This window comes from Magallana gigas, chromosome 6 (assembly GCF_963853765.1).
Source record: "Magallana gigas chromosome 6, xbMagGiga1.1, whole genome shotgun sequence".
Taxonomy (NCBI): Eukaryota; Metazoa; Mollusca; class Bivalvia; order Ostreida; family Ostreidae; genus Magallana; species Magallana gigas.
In genome coordinates, this window is record NC_088858.1 from 28,697,149 (window position 1) to 28,717,892 (window position 20,744).

The 20,744-nt window shown below is 33.2% G+C and overlaps 1 protein-coding gene across 1 annotated transcript in view; it reads right to left on the minus strand.

Annotated features, from left to right (window-relative positions):
• Window positions 1–20,744, minus strand: part of LOC105318520 (uncharacterized) — a 31,873-nt gene that overhangs the window by 2,770 nt on the left and 8,359 nt on the right. The window contains exons 4-5 of the mRNA XM_034469113.2: window positions 18,764–19,129; window positions 5,186–5,250 (exon numbers count right to left, since the gene is read on the minus strand). Coding sequence (XP_034325004.2) covers window positions 5,186–5,250; window positions 18,764–19,129 — 431 coding nt within the window. The remainder of the gene's footprint in view (window positions 1–5,185; window positions 5,251–18,763; window positions 19,130–20,744) is intronic.

Consider the following 20,744-nt stretch of genomic DNA (forward strand, 5'->3'; position numbering starts at 1 on the left):
TCACGATAGCTCTCAGTCCTTGTGACCGATGAAAAACTTCGATGGATCAAGAGTTCGAGTCTTCAAGATTTCAGAGTTTTTCAGACTGACCGACAGGTTTTTAATTGAGCAATAGATTATGAGTAACAGGACTGCAGTTTGACTTTGAGGGATCATAAGTTTCGAGATATCAAGACTTTGAGAAATCAAGAGTAAAGAACTCTATATAATACATGATATGAGTCAAATTTGGCTCCCATGATTCGCCATTTTCTAAAGTGTTTCGAGTACAATAAATTTTTAAGTTAATATTTAGAAGAGTTGTTAAAAAATATATTTTTCACCTATTTACTTGAATTATTTGCACTTACTGGCAGTATATATATGACGTCAGACGTGACATAATATTTATACTTCAATCAAAATCAGTCAATTTCTTAAATTTCTACAACTGGACATTTGGCAAATTAATATTTAAGCATATGGTTATAATGAGCAGGTAGCTTCTATATAAATTATGAAATTAATGCAAGTTATCAGTAAATAAATGAAATAATGGAAAAAATTAAATGGGGTGGGTGGGTGGAAGAGAAATAAACTTTTTATTACATATTTTGTTCAATTTTTGTTGGATCCTTTTGTGTGTTTTTGCATTTTCCCCTGCACCAAATTACCAATGGAAAAGACTTGCAATGCCATTTTCTTGCAATTGTTGCTAATCACAATCAGGACAAGTCACAGATATGGAATGATTTGGCTGCCTTAACGTCAATTCCATATGATTTAAATTGGTTTATATTTTATACGCAATGGTTATATCATTATATGCAGAGGTAACATTATTATATACACTGCAGCTAACATCATTATATACAATGATTACATCATTATATTCAGGGGTAAAATCTTTGTAATAAATGTAAGTGGTAATATCATTATGTTATGTCATAAGTTCATTGGTTTATTAATTTTATGCCATGAATAAATCTTTATTTGAAGTGATAAACTCATTTTATACAGAAATAAACCCATAATGTATTTTTGTTCAATTATTATGTTATGTGGTATACTCTTCATGTGCAATTGCAAAATCTTTTTATTTAGTGCAACTTCTTGACATTAAGTTATAAGTTCATTACATGCAATACTAATTTCACGTAATGTTGTGTTAAAAAATAAAATCATTATGCATGGTGGTAAAACCGTTATGTATTGTGGTGAAAGCATTAAATGCAATGATAAATCTTTTATATGATGTGACAATTTTATTATATGCTGTTGTTGAGTCATTATATGATGTGGTCAGTTCTTTACAAGACGTGATCATTTCATTATATGGTGTGGTACCTTCTTTAATTTCAGTTGTTACTTTATAATGAGGTTGTAAACTGAATCTGAAAAGTTTTAATGGTGACGAGGTCCAGCTTTATTTTGAAAAAGATGCTGCATTCAATGAAACAGTGCATATTTGAGACAGTGCACATTTCCTAATCTTGTCGAATATTTTAAATTCGCACGAGAGAGAGTTTCACTCTCCTTTATACATCGATCTCACAATATCTTGATCATTGAACTTTTTTTTGGTGAAAAATCCAATGAATACCCATATTCGGATAATTTTGAAAATAATGTCGAAATAAATTAGTTTCAAAAATGGTTGTCATTTTAATATATTTGCATGTGCGCCTAATCTTTTTCAATGTTACATGTACTGACTTTGTCCAAATTACAAAACATCTTCTGCTGGATGAGGAATTTTACAACAACATAACGCATCAATCAAGAAAATTAACTTTGTGAATATATTTTGTTTAGAAAAATATGTCATTTTCGAAAATATATGTATCATCATAGTATATAATGATGTTAGCAGTGTATATAATAATGTTACCACTGCATATAAAGATATTACCATTGCATATAAAAGATAAACCAATTAAAATCATATAGAATTGACCTAATGGCAGATGTGGCATTCCAAGAGTGTACCACATAACATAACGATTGAACAACAATAATTGCATACAAGTGAAAAGCTGTCAATGTGATAGCAAAGTGGGTTTTATTATGCAAACTGTACTTGTATCAAAATCCATTTGTCAACCCTGAATTGATAAACAATACCTATACAGAGAAATGGTGTACCCTATATGCAATATTCTCCAAGAAAATGACTAAATTCAACAGCTGGTATTTTTTTCATAAATTAACAGAAATCAAAATCCAAGTAATATGCATATTTCTAATATATGTCCAATTGAATTGCAAAACAACAACTTCCTAACATGAAAACTGTAGGAGGATTCATCCATAAAATAGGATACCCTATATGAATAATTTGGCAAAAAAATGACTAAGTTCAACAGCTGGTATTTTTTTCATAAATTATCAGATATAAAAATCCAAGCAACACCTCTGATATATGTACAACTGATCTGCAAAAAGAACTTCTTATCTTAAAAACTGTAGTAGGGGTTATCCGTATAATAAGGGTACCCTTTTGGCCGCCGCCAGCTTGCCATTTTGACCATTTCAATAACCGGATTTTTTCCTTTGGAAAACCTTGTTAAAAAGGATTTTGCAACTGTACATGAAGAGTGTACCACATAATATAATGATTAAACAACAATACATTATGGGTTTATCTCAATATAAAATGAGTTTATCATGATGCATTTAGTTTTCCTGCTTGACACCTTTTTTAGATAGGAAGATTTTTGAAGTTGGGGTTCATCATTTCTCACAATTTATGTTTCCTTTCTCCTGTCAAGATACTAGAATTCCAAACACATTGTAGGTTCAGAGAAGATGTTGAAAATACTCAAATATTAACATGACAAAAATATCAACATATAACACATACAGACAGATGAAAAAAGCAGAACATGAGGTCACCCTAGTAACTCAGGTGACTTAACAAGAGGCCAATTGGCCTTAACGGTCACCTGAGTAGCATATAACCCATACACAAACTTGTCGAGGAGTCTTATGTATGCATTTAATTAGTTTTCATTCTGGAGTAGAAAAATTACAAATCTGCTGAAAATCCTCAAAAAGAACTATGAAACCTATAATTTTGGTGAAAAACTTAAAGATCTGGTCTACAAAATCATGAATTGAGTTTTCCTTTCAGGTGTGTGGGAGTAAAGAGGATAATTTTTAAACACTATATGCATTAACACCTAAACATCCATTATGGCCCTGCCCTAGAGTCAAACCCCATACTCCAGGGGACATGAAATTTAAACTTTTAGTAGAGGACTTCCTGGTAAACATAATTATGAAGTCAGTTTTTCATACAGATGTGTGAGAATAGAGAAGAAGATTTTTAAACATTACATACATTAATGCTATATTGCCCCTCCATGTCCTGAACCCCTGACCCAGGGGCCATAAATTTCACAATTTTGGTAGAGGAGTTAGTGGACATCATAACCATGTATTTAGTTTTTTGCCCACATGTGTGGGAGTGAAGAAGATTTTTAAAGATTTAATACATTTTTACTATATGGCCATATTGGCCCCACCCTAGAACTGGAACCCCTGATACAAGGGTCATGAATTTCACAATTTTATTCCATATATACTCGCCTATAAGTATTGTTCGCCTATAAGTCGGTTGCCATTTTTCAAGTTTATTTTCAAGATTTTGCCATTAACCCTCTTATAAGTCGGGTTAAATTTTTTCTGGATAATCAGTCTACAGATTGCCAATCAAATAAGCACATTTTATCAAGCATGACTATATTCTAGATAAAAAAATATTGGTGTTTGACCTTATCATTTCTAGATGCAATGCATTTTAAAAGTATTGTGTTCAGTTAAGACATCTATCCTGGATGAATAACTTTCGATTTTGGACGCCATTTTTTTTTACTGATTCACTGATGAAAACTTGGTGTAAGCTTTAAAAGTATTTTATATACTATTGAAAATAAAATGATAGTGATTTAATCCCCTTTTGACTGATAAAGATGGTAAAGCCCCTTTTAAAAGTGGTGTGTTAGCTTAATGTGTTGTTTTAGGTGACATGCCACCTACAGCCACCAATATAGCTATTATCACCTCAGGTGTAATTAATTATGAATAATTATAAAACGATCTTTATTTTTTTTATTTTTATTTGAGAAGAAGATTTTCTAAGATTCAATACATTTAACTATATGGTCATATTGGCCCCACCCTAGAGCCCGAACCCCTGACACAGGGGACATGAATTTCACAATTTTGGTAAAGGGCTTCATGGACATCATAATCATGCATTTAGTTTTTAACAAATATACATGGGAGTAGAGAAGAAGATTTTCTAAGATTCAATACATTTAACTATATGTTCATATTGGCCCCACCCCTGAGCCCGAACCCCTGACACAGGGGACATGAATTTCACAATTTTGGTAAAGGGCTTCATGGACATCATAATCATGCATTTAGTTTTTAACAAATATACATGGGAGTAGAGAAGAAGATTTTCTAAGATTCAATACATTTAACTAAATGGTCATATTGGCCCCACCCCCGAGCCCGAACCCCACACACAGGGGTCATGAATTTCACAATTTTGGTAGAGGGCTTCATGGACGTCATAATCTTGCAACCAGTGTTTTCCTCACATGTGTGGGAGTAGAGAAGAAGATTTTCGAAAATTTGGCTTTTTTTTGCATATTTGTGGTGCCCTGGGGGTGGTAGAGTCATGAATTTTACAATTTAGATTCCTCTTACCATAGAGATGCCTCACATCAAAAATGGTAACAACTGGACTTGTAGTTTTTAAGAAGAAGTTATGTAAAATGTAAAATTGTTAACGCACAACGCACATTGCACCTTGACAGACGAAAACGGATAGCAATAGGTCACCTTAGTTTACTCAGATGACCTAAAAATGCTTTCTTTGGTGGCGTATACTGACTATGAAGGTAGGGATCTTTGAAGTAAACATTTACATAGCCAATTGAAGTGAGTTGATGTAATTTTTCTGCAATGCCCTCTATCTTTATACACAAGTAAATGCATTAAGCACCAAAGAAAGCCTATTATTGTTTGATAAATTTGGTATCTGCATTCACAATTGATATGCATGCAGACAATAATAGTTGAATCAAAATTAAGGTATAAAAGATATACTATCTACATGTATCAATGAATTGTTATAGGTAGAAATATCAAAGTGTAAAGAAAAAGTGAACCATGTGCAGGTCATACCTACCAATGGGGTGGTACCAACTCCCGCATGGGTTGTATCAATTGGTTTGTTGGATTCTGTATATGTACCTATTTAACAAACAGACCATAACTGAACTGTATCATTTGAACAACCATTTTTCTTTGTGAATTCAAACAAAAGACATTTGTTTGCATCTCAACATTATTTACATTCTATCTACCAAATGATATTTATATGAATATCAATAATTAAATTATGATCTCTAAAGAACAATAGTAAACAATGATTTTACCTCCGATACATTTTTTTCACCATGTCTATTGTCAAATGGTATATGACAATCCATACTTTTCATGCAACAATTTAATTTCATTCCATTTTTTAGGTTTACATTTGTTCTTGATTTGAAAGCCAGATTCAAAGCTGATTATTCTGTTTTATATAGCTTGTACAAGGGCTGTCCCAAAATTGCATAGACAAGAAGCGTGACACAGAAAGATGAAATTTGTGCCACACTGGGTTCAAGTTATTTGCATTTAATTAGTTGATCATATTGAATATTGGATAAGATTAAATTGGTAAAATATAGCATACTGATAATAAAATCAATATGCAGCACAATGTCAAAAACAAACATAGGTAACAAGAGGCCCATGGGCCACATCACTCACCTGAGCAACACTAGTCATAATAAAATCAACTTTATGAAGTCATATCCAAAATATTGGGACAAAGAATGAGTGTTTGATAAGATTTTATTTTGAGCACCTTTTGTAACTGTTATATGATTTCATAGTTATATCAAATATTGACCATTGCCATTCTCAAAATGGTCTTAAACAATTGTTCATATAAATATAAACCTACATCAAATTTTGAACATTTTGTGTGGTCAAAGAATAATCCAGGTCCCCAGTCTAAACAACTGAAAATCAACAAATGTCAATATGATAAATTTATTTCCCACGTAAAAATTCGAACCCCCCCCCCCCCCCCCCCCCCCTCCATTATAGTCTCATCCTTTTTTATTTGATTTTGACTTTTCTGAAGATGCTTCTTTTCAAGCAACAGCTTTTCTGCTTAATTAATTTCCAAAGAGAATATATTTCTCTTTACATTCCTATGTCAAAATTCCCCCCACCACAAAAAATGGTGGGCCCACCCTACCCCAGGGGATCATGACTTGAACAAATTAGAATCTACACTACCTGAGGATGCTTCCACACAAGTTACAGCTTTTTCTGGCCAACTGGTTTCAGAAAAGAAGATTTTTAAAGCTTTTTCTCTATATACATGTATTCTTATATAAAATCACCTCCTACCCCCCCCCCCCCCACCTTTATTACATTATTTATTACATTATGAGAAAAATTTCAATCATGTTATATGTCTGTCTTATTATAGAGGGGCTTCACCAAACCTAACCCACCCTGAAATAATTTTGGGCTATTAGGTCTCACATATTTTCTTTTCTTTCCCTGAAAATTAAAATATTACTAACTTTTTGCATGCAGTAACCTAAACAATAGGCCCATGGGCCACATCGCCTACCTGAACAATAGTTTCTAGTAACATTCTACTTAACTTGAAACTCCTTTCTGGGGCCCCAGTATTGGTCCTGGTTTATGGTTGGCTTTAACAATTTACACTATCTTGGAATGCTTGCATAGTAGTCTCACAAACTGTAGCTTTGTAGTTATTTTAAATATTTCCATAATATATATTTCAATGTAAAATTTGAACCTCTCTTGGGGCCCCAGTATTACACTGGGGGTCACAGCTTTGTTGATTTAGAATCTACATTATCTAAGGATGCCTGCATAGTAATCTCACAAATTGAAGCATTGTACGTAGTTCTTGAGAAGAAAATTTTTAAACATTTTTTTTATATATATTCTAAACTTTGAACCCCACCTAGGACCCCATTTTGTCTGGGGGCCACCATATTTTCATTATATATACTAGCTTTTGTGTAAAAATTGGCACTTTTGGTGCAGTGGTTCTTGAGAAGAAGATGTTTAAACATTTTTCCTATGTATTTCTCTGTTAAACATTCAAATCCGCTTGAAACCCCAGTTTTGGTCCATCTACGGGTCACAATTTATACAATTCAAAATCTTCAATATATATAAGAGTTTTGTGTAAAGTGGCATTTCTGGTGCAGTGGTTCTTGAGAAGGAGATTTTTAAACATTTTTCCTACATATTCCTTTGTTAAACTTTGAACCCTGACTGGGGCCTCAGTTTTGGTCTGGGGGTCACGATGTTTACAATTTAGAATCTTCACTATATAACAAGCTTTGGTGTAAATGTTGGCATTTCTTGTGCAGTGTTTCTTGAGAAAAATTTTTTAAATTAAAAGCAAAATGAGCTTTATTTTTTAAAATTTTATTTTGCTGCAAAAACCTGCCAGTATGCTAAATCTCCGTGTAACTTAAGGTACCTCACTACATCCAGACTTACACTTTTTAAGACACTACGTCACAAAATGGCGATTTGAATGTTTTGTTAAACTGTTTATATCGTTCAATTCGGTTGTATATAGTCGTAGCTCAGTGGTTAAAGTATTGGGCTTCTGAGCCGCAGGTTATGAGTTCGAATCTGCCTGGAGTTTTTGTTCATGTTTACTGAATTAAATTTTAGAAAATGTAATTTTTTCATCCAAAATTGCATATTTTTTGCCTGTTTGACTTAAATACTTCTTATCCATCATGATATCTATTATCATCAAGTAATTATCTGCTGATTTGAGAAAATATTTCAAGGTGTAGAGTGAGCCACCTTAAACTTTATGATAAATTAGAAAAAAAATCATTAATTTTTGTCAGAGGAAAGATTTCTCTTCCAAGGAATATATAGCAGTTTAATTTTTGTACAGGATGACAATAATTAAATTTTGCTTCAATTTAGGCTTTTAAACAGCTTTGCCAACAAAAAATGGGCTAACAGAAATTTATAAAACCTCATATTTTTTGTCATTTTAGTAAAAACATCATTTTCGTAAAAAAAAACTTCACCATGAAAATTGCAGCTTCATATTGCTTTGAACATTTTTCCTACATATTTCTATGTAAAACTTTGAACCCCGCCTGGATCCCCAGTTTTGGTACAATTTAGAATCTTAACTATATATACAAGCTTTGGTGTAAATATTGGTATTTCTGGTGCAGTGGTTCTTGAAAAGAAAACTTTTTTCTATGTATTTCTCTGTTAAACTTTGAACATTGCCTTGGGCCATCGTTTTTGTCCAAGGGTCACGATTTTTACAATTCAGAGTCTTCACTATTATAAACAAGCTTTGGTGTAAATAAAATTGGCATTTCTGGTGCAGTAGTTCTTAAGAAGATGATTTTTTAAACATTTTTCCTACGTATTTCTATGGTAAACTTTGTACCCCGCCTGGGGCCCCAGTTTAAGAAAGATGATCACCATTTTACATTTTAGAATCTTCACTATATACAAGCTTCTATGTAAATATTGGCATTTCTGGTGCAGTGGTTCTTGAGAAAAATTTGTTAATAACTTTTTTCCTATGTATTTCTCTGTTAAACTTGGAACACCGCCTCGGGCCACCGTTTTTGTCCAAGGGTCACGATTTTTACAATTTAGAGTCTTCACTATTATAAACAAGCTTTGGTGTAAATACTGGCATTTCTGGTGCTGTTGTTCTTGAGAAGTAAATTCTTTTATACATTTTTCCTACGTATTTCTTTTAAATTATGAACCCTGCCTGAGGCCCCAGTTTTGGTCCAGGGTGTAAATATTGGCATTTCTGGTGCAGTTAATCTTGAGAAGATGTTTTAACATTTTCCTGACATATTTCTGTTAAACTTTAAACCCCGCCTGAGGCCCAACTTTTGCAGTAAGGGTCACAATTTTTACAATTTAGAGTCTTCGCTATGTAAACAAGCTTTGGTGTAAATATTGGCATTTCTGATGCAGTAGTTCTTGAGAAGATTTTTAAACATTTTTCATGTGTATTTCTATGGTAAACTTTGAACTCTGCCTGTGGCCCAAGTGTTTGTGAAAGGGTCACAATTTTTACAATTTAGAATCTTAACTATATATACAAGCTTTGGTGTACATATTGGCATTTCTGGTGCAGTGGTTCTTGAGAAGAAGATTCTAAAACATTCTCCTACGTATTTCTATGTAAAACTTTGAGCCCCACCTGGAGCCCCAGTTATGGTACAAGGGTCACAATTTTCACAATTTAGAATCCTCACTATATACATGTATGTATATACAAGCTTCTACATGTATGTAAATATTGGTATTTCTGGTGCAGTGGTTCTTGAGAAGAAAATTTTAAAACTTTTTTCCTATGTATTCCTTTGTAAAAACTTGGATCACCGCCTCGGGCACCCGTTTTTGTCCAAGGGTCACGATTTTCACAACTTAAAATCTACACTATATAAACAATTTTTCGTATAGATGTTAGCATTTCTGGTGCATTGGTTCTTGTGAAGAAGATTTCTAAACATTTTTTCTATGTATTTCTATGTTAAACTTTGAACCCCGCCTGGGGCCCCAGTTTTGATCCGAGGGTCACGATTTTTACAATTTAGAATCTTAATTATACAGAGGGTTCCACTTAATCTGATCGCGGTTAATGTGATAATTCGGTTAATCTGACATAAAATCAAAACACCGATCCATTTGCTATATAAGCCTTTGTAATTTCTACTGATAATCTGATTGAAAAAAAGGAAATTCTGATTACTCTCAATTTTACATCGGGGTAGAAAACTTAATGAATAAAATTCAAATAATTTGTTATCATGCATAATTAATTATTTAAGAGCATTCTATATACCAGAAAAAGAATTAAAATAAATTGTCCAGGTGAAAAGAGGGAATGTTCAGACAAATAGCCATTTCCTCTTACTACTTCCTGTCAAAATGGCCGCCACATTGAAACCATCGTAATGAACAGTGATGAAGGGAAACATTTTCTTTTGAGCATTTACAAACAAAATAACGGCTAAAATGCTATTTAATTGCTAATGCAAGGTAAATTATTTCATTTCAAACTATTGACAAACAGATTATATCTTTTTGTTGATAAATTATGTATTGAAACAAGTTGTATTTTATTCTTTACCAAAATTAAAGAGCACAAAAACTCTAAATTGGTTAATATAATAATCGGTTAATCTGATAACTTATCTCTGACAAATTGACTATCAGATTAAGCGGAACCCTCTGTATATACAAGATTCTACGTAAATATTGCCATATCTGGTGAAGTGGTTCTTGTAAAGAAGATTTTTAAACATTTTTCCTACGTATTTCTATGTTAAACTTTGATTTTTACAATTTAAAATCTTCACTATATAAACAAGCTTTGGTGTAAATTTTGGCATTTCCGGTGCAGTGGTTTTTAAAAAGATGATTTTTTTAAAGACACAAACCCTATACTACCCGTTTCACAATTATCTTCCTTTTATAAAGGATTACTCCCTTTATTTTAACAACAATCCCCTTCCCATAGGATGTTTGTACCAGGTTTGGTTAAAGTTGGCTCAGTGGTTTTAGAGAAGTCAAAAATGTGAAAAGTTTACAGATGGACAAACGGACAGACAGACAACAGGTGATTAGAAAAGCTTACTTGAACTTTCGGTTCAGGTGAGCTAAAAAATGATGCACAACTGTTTTTGTTTATATCTATAATTACAACAGAGGAAATGCATTGACACCATATTGTTCCTTTTTAAATAAATAAATCAGAAACACTATGTTTAGATAATCATTTGCATATTGTACTGATGAAATACATCTCAAAATAAATTTGGATTAGGTGAGACAATGACACCGCACCTATTTCAGAAGAGTTACTGCTTATAGAGTTATCTCCCCTTTTGGGATGACTTGTGCATTTGAAATGTGTATTTGATTTGAAAGACCTTCCTGATTGACAAATTAAATACAAAAAGGCAAGGGCAAGGCGGCTATAGATATTATTAAACTTAAAATCATTTTCTTCCTTTTTACATGTGCTTTATGAAAACTGGTGCTCATTGGTTGAGAAATGAAGGTTTATTTGTATTTCTAATAGAAATGTACAAAAATGCGCTAATTTTGCAACCAGTAACCAGTTTTCCTAGAAATTTGCATAATAAATGAACTTTACAACTAAATGAGCATTGATTTCTATGATGTATAAATAATTTTGAATAAGTAGGCATACAACTATCTCCAAACTTCGTTTGCCTTGCCCTTGTCTTTTTTTGTCTTAAATTAGCATTGACGTTTCTTGTCTAAAAGACGCCCATGTGACACTAAATAGTCAAGCGACAGTCAAATTAACACAAGTCAATACTGAATCATATGATACAATATTATATATTTCAATATCATATGTAACAGTATCATGTGATGAAATAATACAATAATGATACAATATCATATTATACAACATTGTATCATAATATACAAAACTAAACATAACAATATCATGAAACAATATCATATCATACAACACAAAAAATAGATACAATATCATATTGTATCATAAAACGTTTTACAATATAATATGATATAATGATATATCATATTAAACAATAGAGTATCATATCATATAATACTTTATCATAGGAATCATGTTATATCATTTAACAAGAATCACATCTATCAAGCAGGTTTGAGTGAGGTAGAAGATTTTTTTAGTTTCCTTGATAATGGAGATCAGGCTCTGCATCTGAAGCTACCTCTACAAATCAAATATATTAGAGTTAAATCAACTCTGCAAGCTATTATCTATAAAACATGTGACCTGTTCCAAAAAACTAAATCCCAATCAGCATCCGAAACCTATATGGCTATGATTCAGCATTCAAGCTTGTCAGGTGCATCAGTATCATAAGATGCACCATCCATGCAAGATTAGTGAAGTTAAGACAAGTAATAACTAAGATATCATCATCACAGGGCACCTGTTTTAAAAACTTTAACCAGGTCTTAAAACCCTAACATCCTCCAGCATCCAAAACCTATGGCTCTGACTCAGCATTCAATCCTGTCTAGTCATTACCATAAGATGCACCATCTATGCAAGTTTGGTGAAGTTAAAAACCAATATTAACTTAGACATATTCATCAGAGGGCACCTGCTCCAAAAACCTTAACCTCCTCCAGCATCCGAAACTTATGGCTCAGATTCAGCATTCAAGCATGTCTGGTGCATCAGTATCATAAGACACACCATCCATGCAAGTTAGGTGAAGTTAAGACCAGTAGTAACTTAGATATTGCTATCAAAGGGCACCTGCACCAACAACTTTTACCTTCTCCAAAAACGTTAACCTCCTCCAACATCTGAAATTCAGGATTCAGATTCAGATTCAGCATCCAAGTCTTTCAAGTCCATAAGTAGGTCCAGATGCATCATCCATGCAAGTATGGTGATGATAGGACAAGTAATAACTTAGATACAGGACCTGCAACAAAAACTATAACCAGGTCCGGACTTTGATGCAAACACTGAGGCCGACGCCAGGGGTATAGCATAAGCTCCCCCTGACTTTGTGTCGGTGAGCTAAAAATTGATACAATATCATATATTATCATATAATTTTTAACAATATAATATATGATATAATATTGTATCATATAAAACAAATGTGTATCATATCATACAATTCTAATAAATAGTAAACATGTTATATCATATAATAACAAACACATCTATCAAACAAGTTTGAGTGAGGTATTTTTTTTTAAGCATCCTTGATAATGGAGATCCAGCTCTGCATCTGAAGATACCTCTGTGATTCATTTATATTATATTTAAATTATTAAACTATGCAATTATTATCTATTAAATGTGACCTGTTCCAAAATACTAAACCTCATCCAGTACCTGAAACCTATGGCCCCGATTTAGCATTCAAGTCTGTCAGGTGTATCATATCATCAATGAAAGTTGGTGAAGTTAGGACCAGAAATAATAAAGTTATAATCATCAGAGGGCACCTGCTCCAAAAACTTTAACCAGCTCTTAAAACCTTGACTTCCTTCAGCATTTGAAACATATGGCTCAGATTCAGCATTCAAGAATGTCTGGTGCATCAATATCATAAGACACACCATCCATGCAAGTTTGGTAAATTTAGGACCATAAGTAAGTTAGAAATGGGTATCAAAATGCACCTACTCTAAAAACTTTAACCTGCTCCAAAACCTTAACCTCTTCCAGCATCTGAAATTCATGGCCCAGATTCAGCATCCAAGTCTTTCAAGTCCAAAAGTAGGTCCAGACTCATCACCAAGTTTGGTTAAGATAGGACAAGTAATATAAACTTAGATACAGGACCTGCAACGAAAACTTTAACCAGGTCCAGACACTGACGCCAACGCCGAGGGTATAGCAAAAGCTCCCCCTGACTTTGTCTCTGTGAGCTTAAAATTAAAATCAACAAAAAGAAATGAAAATTGCGAGATAAAGTATTTCTCAAATTAACAAGTGGCCAATAGGACTTAACAACACCTGAGTACCATAGCCTATACCCAAACTTATCGAGAAGTGTCATATATGTATTTAATTAAGTTTCATTTTGGAGTAAAAAATTATAATATTGTAATAACGACCACCTTCATGCCTGAAATCTTTCAAAAAGGACTATGAAACCTATTACTTTAGTGAACAAGAGGCCCATGGGCCACATCACTCACCTGAGCAACAATAGATATAATAAAGACATAAAGTTTTTAACTGAATGATTAATTTAATTTTTTTCATTTGTAAAATTGAACTCCCTTCCTGGTGGCCTAACCCCCTACTCCTGAAGATTATGATTTTGACAAATTTTAATCTACTTGGTACACTATCTGAACTGACTTAAGTTACAGCTTTTGTTGACAAATTGTGTTTAAGCAGGTGATTAAAAAATTTTCCCTATTAATTGCTATGTAAAAATTATATTCCTTATATGTAAAATTTTTACCCTCCATTGCAGCCCCACCTTACCACCGGGGATCATGATTTAAACAAACTTATATCTACACTATCTGAGGATGCATCCACACAAGATTCAGCTTTTCTGACCAAATGGTTTTTGAGAAGAATATTTTTAAAGATTTACTCTATATATTCCTAATATGTAAAAAGTTAACCCCCCCCCCCCCCCATTGTGGCCCCACCCTACCACTGGGGATCATGCAGGGGCTGACAAATACATTTTTAAAGCACTTGCCGACGGGCAAGTAGCTAGGCAAAATTTACTTGCCCTACCTCAATATCAACTAGCCCTTCCAAATTCTTTATTGTGATTAAAAATAAAGAATACATATACCGTACGATGTTTTTGCCCTTTATTTTAATTTTTTCCACTTAAAATACTCTTTAAGAAATATATATGGTTTTGATTTAACATCTCTCCTCTTGGTTTTCTCAACAATGTGTTAAAAAAATCAATGCTTTACATATTGATATTTAATTGGATTTGTTCTAAAGTTAAAAAACATTTCTTGAACAGTTTCGGGTGTTTTGATAATTTCTTTCACCTTAAGGAGGCTGGGGGGTCTATGAACAGTCAAGTTTGTTTTCCTTATCTGCCTTTCAGCCTGACTGTGGAATGGAATAAAAATCTTGTAATATTTTGATACTTTAAGGTTCTAATTTCTTATGCGCATTAAAAAGGCGGTGCAGAATGTGAATTTGGACGATTCCAATCCAGATGATTGCTAGAAGGCTTCCGAGCATTAGCTAGATGCCTTAAAAACTATATTTGAATTCCATTATCAATTTATTTCATTCTTAACTTACAAGCCTTCCAACTTCTCTCATTTTTACCTGATCTGATTCTTCGTAACCTATTTATCACTTCAATCATTAATTATAATTTCCTTCTCTCTCTTATTATCAACTTTTTTCTCTTTTTCTCTTTCTGCACCCATCATGCCACAGGGGCTCTGTTGTCAGATAGTGGAGTTCTATTATTTGTTCCCGAAGACATAAATGATTAAAACTGGTATTCTTGTGTGTATTTCTGTGTATTGCAATAAAAACATTCACTGAAAACCCTGTTTCAATCATGGAAAAAAGTGTATTCAATGTACTTAAAAAATAACATAAAGAGACAACACTCGCCATCTTGGATTCATAGGGAGCCCGTAGTTCCGTTATGTTTAAAACAAGTTCTAAAATTTCTCCAAGTGATTTCTGATGAGATCTAAGTTGGAAAAACAGATCGAAAGTCTTATTCCTATTGTCTGACTACTGTGGTTTCATTAATATTCAAAGGTATCAATTTTCTTGGATGAAGTGAAAACAACAGTTTCAAGGATAGGTAAATTCATGGCCAATGACCCTATTAATACAAAATGTTAATAGAAATTGCACTTCGATGAACATTTAATTTCGTGGATCAACTAAACAACGAAATCCATGAAAATTGGTATTCAACGAATATTGATAAAACCACAGTACATATTTTAGCAGCATTTAGAAAGCACCATATCAATATGAACTAAATACTCGCCAAATTTATCTAAAGCACCAAAAGTTTACATTTAAGTATATAATTACTGACGTGTTCCGAAAAAGTATGATTAGTCTAGAGAGAGCCATTAAATCCGCGAAAATTGAGCATTGCAGTTCTCCAGAAGATCTTAAACAACTGTTTATACATGGACTATAAACCCTTGTGAGGCCCAAGAATTTCCAGGGGCCATTGTCTAAAAATTTTAAAGAATCAACAATATGTCAAAATGCTTCCATAAAAGTACAACTTAATTTACATATATTTGAATTTTTGTGAATGATTTAAATGTTTTCCTTTGTAAAACTGAAGCCCCCCTCCCCTCCTTGTGGCCCAACCTACTCCTGAAGATTATGATTTTGACAAATTTTAATCTCACTATCTGGTACTGACCAAGTGCTTTTCTAGGCAAATTGTGTTTTAGAAGATGATTTTTAAAGAATTTTCCCTATATATTCCTATGTAAAATTTTGACCCCCCCCCCCCCCACCCCCCACTTATGGCCCCAGCCTTCCCCGGGATCGTGAATCTCCCTACCTAAAGATGCTTCCACACAAGCTACAGCTTTTCTGGGTGATTGGTTTCTTAGACAAAATATTTTTAAAGAATTTTCTCTAGACTAATATATTCCAATGCGAAAATTTGCCCCTCAATGATGCCACACCCTACACTAGAAAATTGATCATGGTTTGAACAAACTTAAATCTATCCTAACCGAGAATTCTTTCACACCAGTTTCAGCTTTTCTGGCTGATCAATTTCTGAGAAGATTATTCTGAAAAATTTTCTCCATATATTCCTATGTCAAAATATGTAAAAATTTGACCCCCCCCCCCCCCATTGTCGTACCACCTTAACCCTGGGGATCATGATTTGAAGAAATTTACACTTCCTGAGGAAGTTTCAGCTTTTTGGATTCTGAGAAGATTTTTAAAGATTTTTCTTTATAATAATATTCCTATGTAAAAATTCGACCCCCCCCCCCTTTGTGACCCCTGCCTACCCCTGGGGATCATGATTTAAATAACTTGAATCTACACTACCTAAAAAATGCTTCCAGACAAGTTTCAGCTTTTCTGGCCATATGGTTTTTGAGAAGAAGATTTTTGAAAAATACAGTCAAAACTGCTGAAGCGGCCACCCCTATTAAGCAGTCACCTTTCATATGTGGTCATTTTATTTCCTCCCGACGAAAAATCCTATATAATTGCCCTCTAAAGAGTGGTCCCCTGTCTAACGCGGTCAGCGGTCATCGTATTTTGATCCGAAACTGTACAGTTGACATGCATTAGGCGGCCATTTTGGCCAGTCACATGATTTACACCCAGGGATTTTAAACATGGCTTCCGAATGTCGGGTAATAAATGTGAACAATAATTAAACGCTTGAGGCAAGAGAAACCAAATTAACCAATGTATTCATAATACATAATTGGCAGATGAGATACGAATGGGAATCAAGTGAATTGTGTGAAAATGTTTTAACAATGTTTGTTTTATAAACATGAATGAAATAGTATCAGGGGTAGACACTAACTTAAAATGCATGGTTGCCTGCAGTGCTACCAAAATTCATTTCTTACTAGCCCTGTCCGTGAATTAGTGAGCAAATTTTCAAAACTTTGAATCCCCTTTGCCGAAGGGTGCTTTGTTCCAAGTTCGGTTGAATTGGCGCAGTGGTTCTGGAGAAGACGAAGAAAATGTGAAAAGTTTACAGACGGACGGACAGACGGACCACAGACAAAATGTGTTCAGAAAAAATCATTTGAGCTTTAATTCAGCTCAGGGGCCCGTTTCTCATAAAGGCCTACCTCCAGGCGTAAGCTTAGTCCGGACTAAATCAGGGACTAAACCTCAAAACCAGTTTAAGTTGCGTTTAAAAAAAAGGCGGAAACTTAGTTGGGACTAAATTTAGGTTTAAATCTACGCCTGCTAATGGGTAGGCATAAGTCCTTAGTCTGTGCACAAAAATGGCGAGTGTTTTGTTTCTAAGGCTAAATAAACAGATAATTTTAATTTTTTTTTTTTATGTGTTATCAAAGAAAACACTCGCATTTAATGAAATATTTGATCATATGCGTATAACTTAAAATACCTATTGTTCGATAACTGTTCCTATTTCTAAATAAATTAAGATTAAATCAATTAGATAAATAATGGGCTTGACTTATTAAACGTATGTAATATACATTGTACATTACTATTCGTTAATGAAATTAAACTAAAGTATGAATATGGGTATATCCTGATAAATGATATAAATTAAATAATTAAAAAGATGTTATAATTCAAATTAAACATTTATTCCCCAACAAGATAGATGTAATTAAGTACGAATTGATTACTGATTTTTAAATCAATACTCAGTGAGCATAGAATAACATTTGAACCTTTGAAACGAAACAGATTTCAAAATATAGTCATGAGAATACTTCTTTAAATAGGAGCAACTGAAATCGTATACAGTTGTAATTTGTCCTTGTATGTGGTTGTATGTGTCCTTACACATATGACTTATACAATTTTACAACACGTATGCATTCTCATTTTCATTTTTGTACACCTAGTATGAAAGCTACATGTTATTTTGAATGTTTATGAACTCACATTTAGATACAATCAAGTGTATAGGCAATTGTTCTACTTTCATTAATATATACTGTTATGAACAACATGAACTATGCACATTCAGTGGTATACTATAAAATGTGTACTTGTACTATGAATTTGAAAATAATCCACCACATATAATCATAGCCTCAAAGCAAAACAAAATAGTATATGTGCATGCTTAGTACTTAGCAGAGATGTCTAAGTTCTTCGATATTTAAACCCTAACTTATGCCTCTTTCAGAAATGCAACTACAACCCGACTAAATATTAGCGTAACTTCATTAGTCGGACTGACTTAGGCCCAAATTTACGCCTTTTTGAGAAACGGGCCCCAGGTGAGCTAATAAGTTAATGCCATATTTGAAAAATGCAGACTACTTCAGCCACTGGACACATAAATCCTCGATTGAGACTTCTGCTCAGGTGAGAAAAAAGAAAAAGAAAAATGGAGACAAAATCTTAAAATGTTCAGGTCAATCATGACTAGACCCTTTATGCAGTACAAATTTACAAAGTAAATGTACTTACAGGTACCGCTTTCATGAATTCTCTGGGATGCCACTGAAGTGGCAATTTGTTCGGCTGAGCTCAGAATGTTTGAAAAAATTGAATGTACAGTTGTTGATATTTTACAGCAAGACTCCTCTTGGGAAAAACTAAGGTGTTCGGAAACTGGTGGAGATTCGCAGCAGGGTTTAGGACCTTGTTGACAATTCTTCTGTACTCCAGTGTAAAGGACAGGTTTTTGACTGGTCGGCTGAGCCCTGGATTTAGTTAGCTTTGTTTCTCTCCTAATTTTTTCCACTGCTAAAAGGAATTCAAGCTTGAGCTTTTTAAAGCGTTCTGAGGCTATAAGATCTGGGTCAGGTTCACTTACAAAATCAGCTGTCTCATCTGAAGAGAGAAAATGAAGGTTGGAATTTAATTAAGGTGGTATGGGACATCTGTCGATATCAATGTGTATTAATGTACATTATAATCAAATTACTTTCCCTGATTTAGAATTTTCAAATTTTACAATATTTCATCAAAAAATATGTTTTACAATTTTTTTGAGAGGTAAAAATTTTAAAATCCCCAATGGATTTGAACATTTACAGTGGTTGAGTGGGATTTGTGAGACACAGAGTAATCTACTGATGCCAAGGCGTTTGACATAAGGAGGAAATAAACATTGTTTTTATTTACATTGCTTTGTTTAAAAGCAAATTGCAGTTGTAGAATTTAGTATACTGATACTTTAAAAATAGGTGAAAAGGTATAAATTATTATTGGTTAAAGTATCTTTTTTCTACTTTTGGTAAAATGATAACAATGTTATCATTTTACCAAAAGTAGAAAAAAGATTACTCCGTGTCTCACAAATCCCACTCAACCAATGTAAATGTTACAAATATTTCATTGACTGCCTTCATCCCTAATGGCTTAAAACTAATTAACATAAACATGACCCAGTTTTGCAGCATATAATTTGTCAAAAACTTTATTCAAGTTCTGGGTTCCAGTCTGAAGAATGACTGCCAGCTCTCAGCTCCTTTAAGTCCAGAAACATTATAAATCTGACAAATATTTCTCTGTGAGGTCACATTTAGTACAGACTTGTTGCATGTTGTGCCATTTCACATTACTAAGAGTGCTAATGAACTCTTCATTAGATTCTATGTTAAGGTGGAATAACCCACCTGGAAAAAGTCACTCAAATTAATAGTAAATTATTTGATTATAAAAGATATAATGATAAATAAACTGTAAATATGTCAAATAATCGAAAAATTTGCAGTTTTGGGGATAAAAAATAAATATCTAAAAAATTCAATTCAGCATGTATACTATATTAAAAAACAAAAGCCATAAGGGGATTTGAACTCGGGATGTACGGATCACAAGCCCGACACGTTACCCACTCAGCTATGGAGTAAGTCACATGTTTATGTCAATAAAATCCTTTTAATAAAACGAAATGTCGTTTCGATCAGAGGTCAGCCATTTTGTGATGATGTGTTATTCCACCTTAAAATGTATATATATGACAACTCAATATCTAATCACTGCTCACTCATTGAATTTTATTTATTAGTATTACAAATTGGATACAATATCAACTAAACAAATTGAATATTAATTCTACTACTCTACTTTAATGATTTCGTTGGACATCATAAAACTGTTACATTGAATGTCTTTGTTCAGTTCTTCAAAATCCTGTCATTGATTATAGGTAAAAAAGAAAAAAGGTAATATATCGCATGGCCCCCTTACTCTGTCACTTTTGGGAAACTCCTCGCCTTCTGAGATCGAGTACAATTATGATGTCATTTTTTGCATATCAATTTACAATAGTTAAATTTAAGAATGTGTTAAACATAAACAAGAGGCCTATGGGCCACATCGCTCACCTGAGCAACAATAGACATTATAAAATTAGCTTTATGAAGTCACATCCAAAATATTGTGACACTGCATGAATAAGTAAATTAGATTCTGTATTAAAAGATTTTCAAATTTTTTT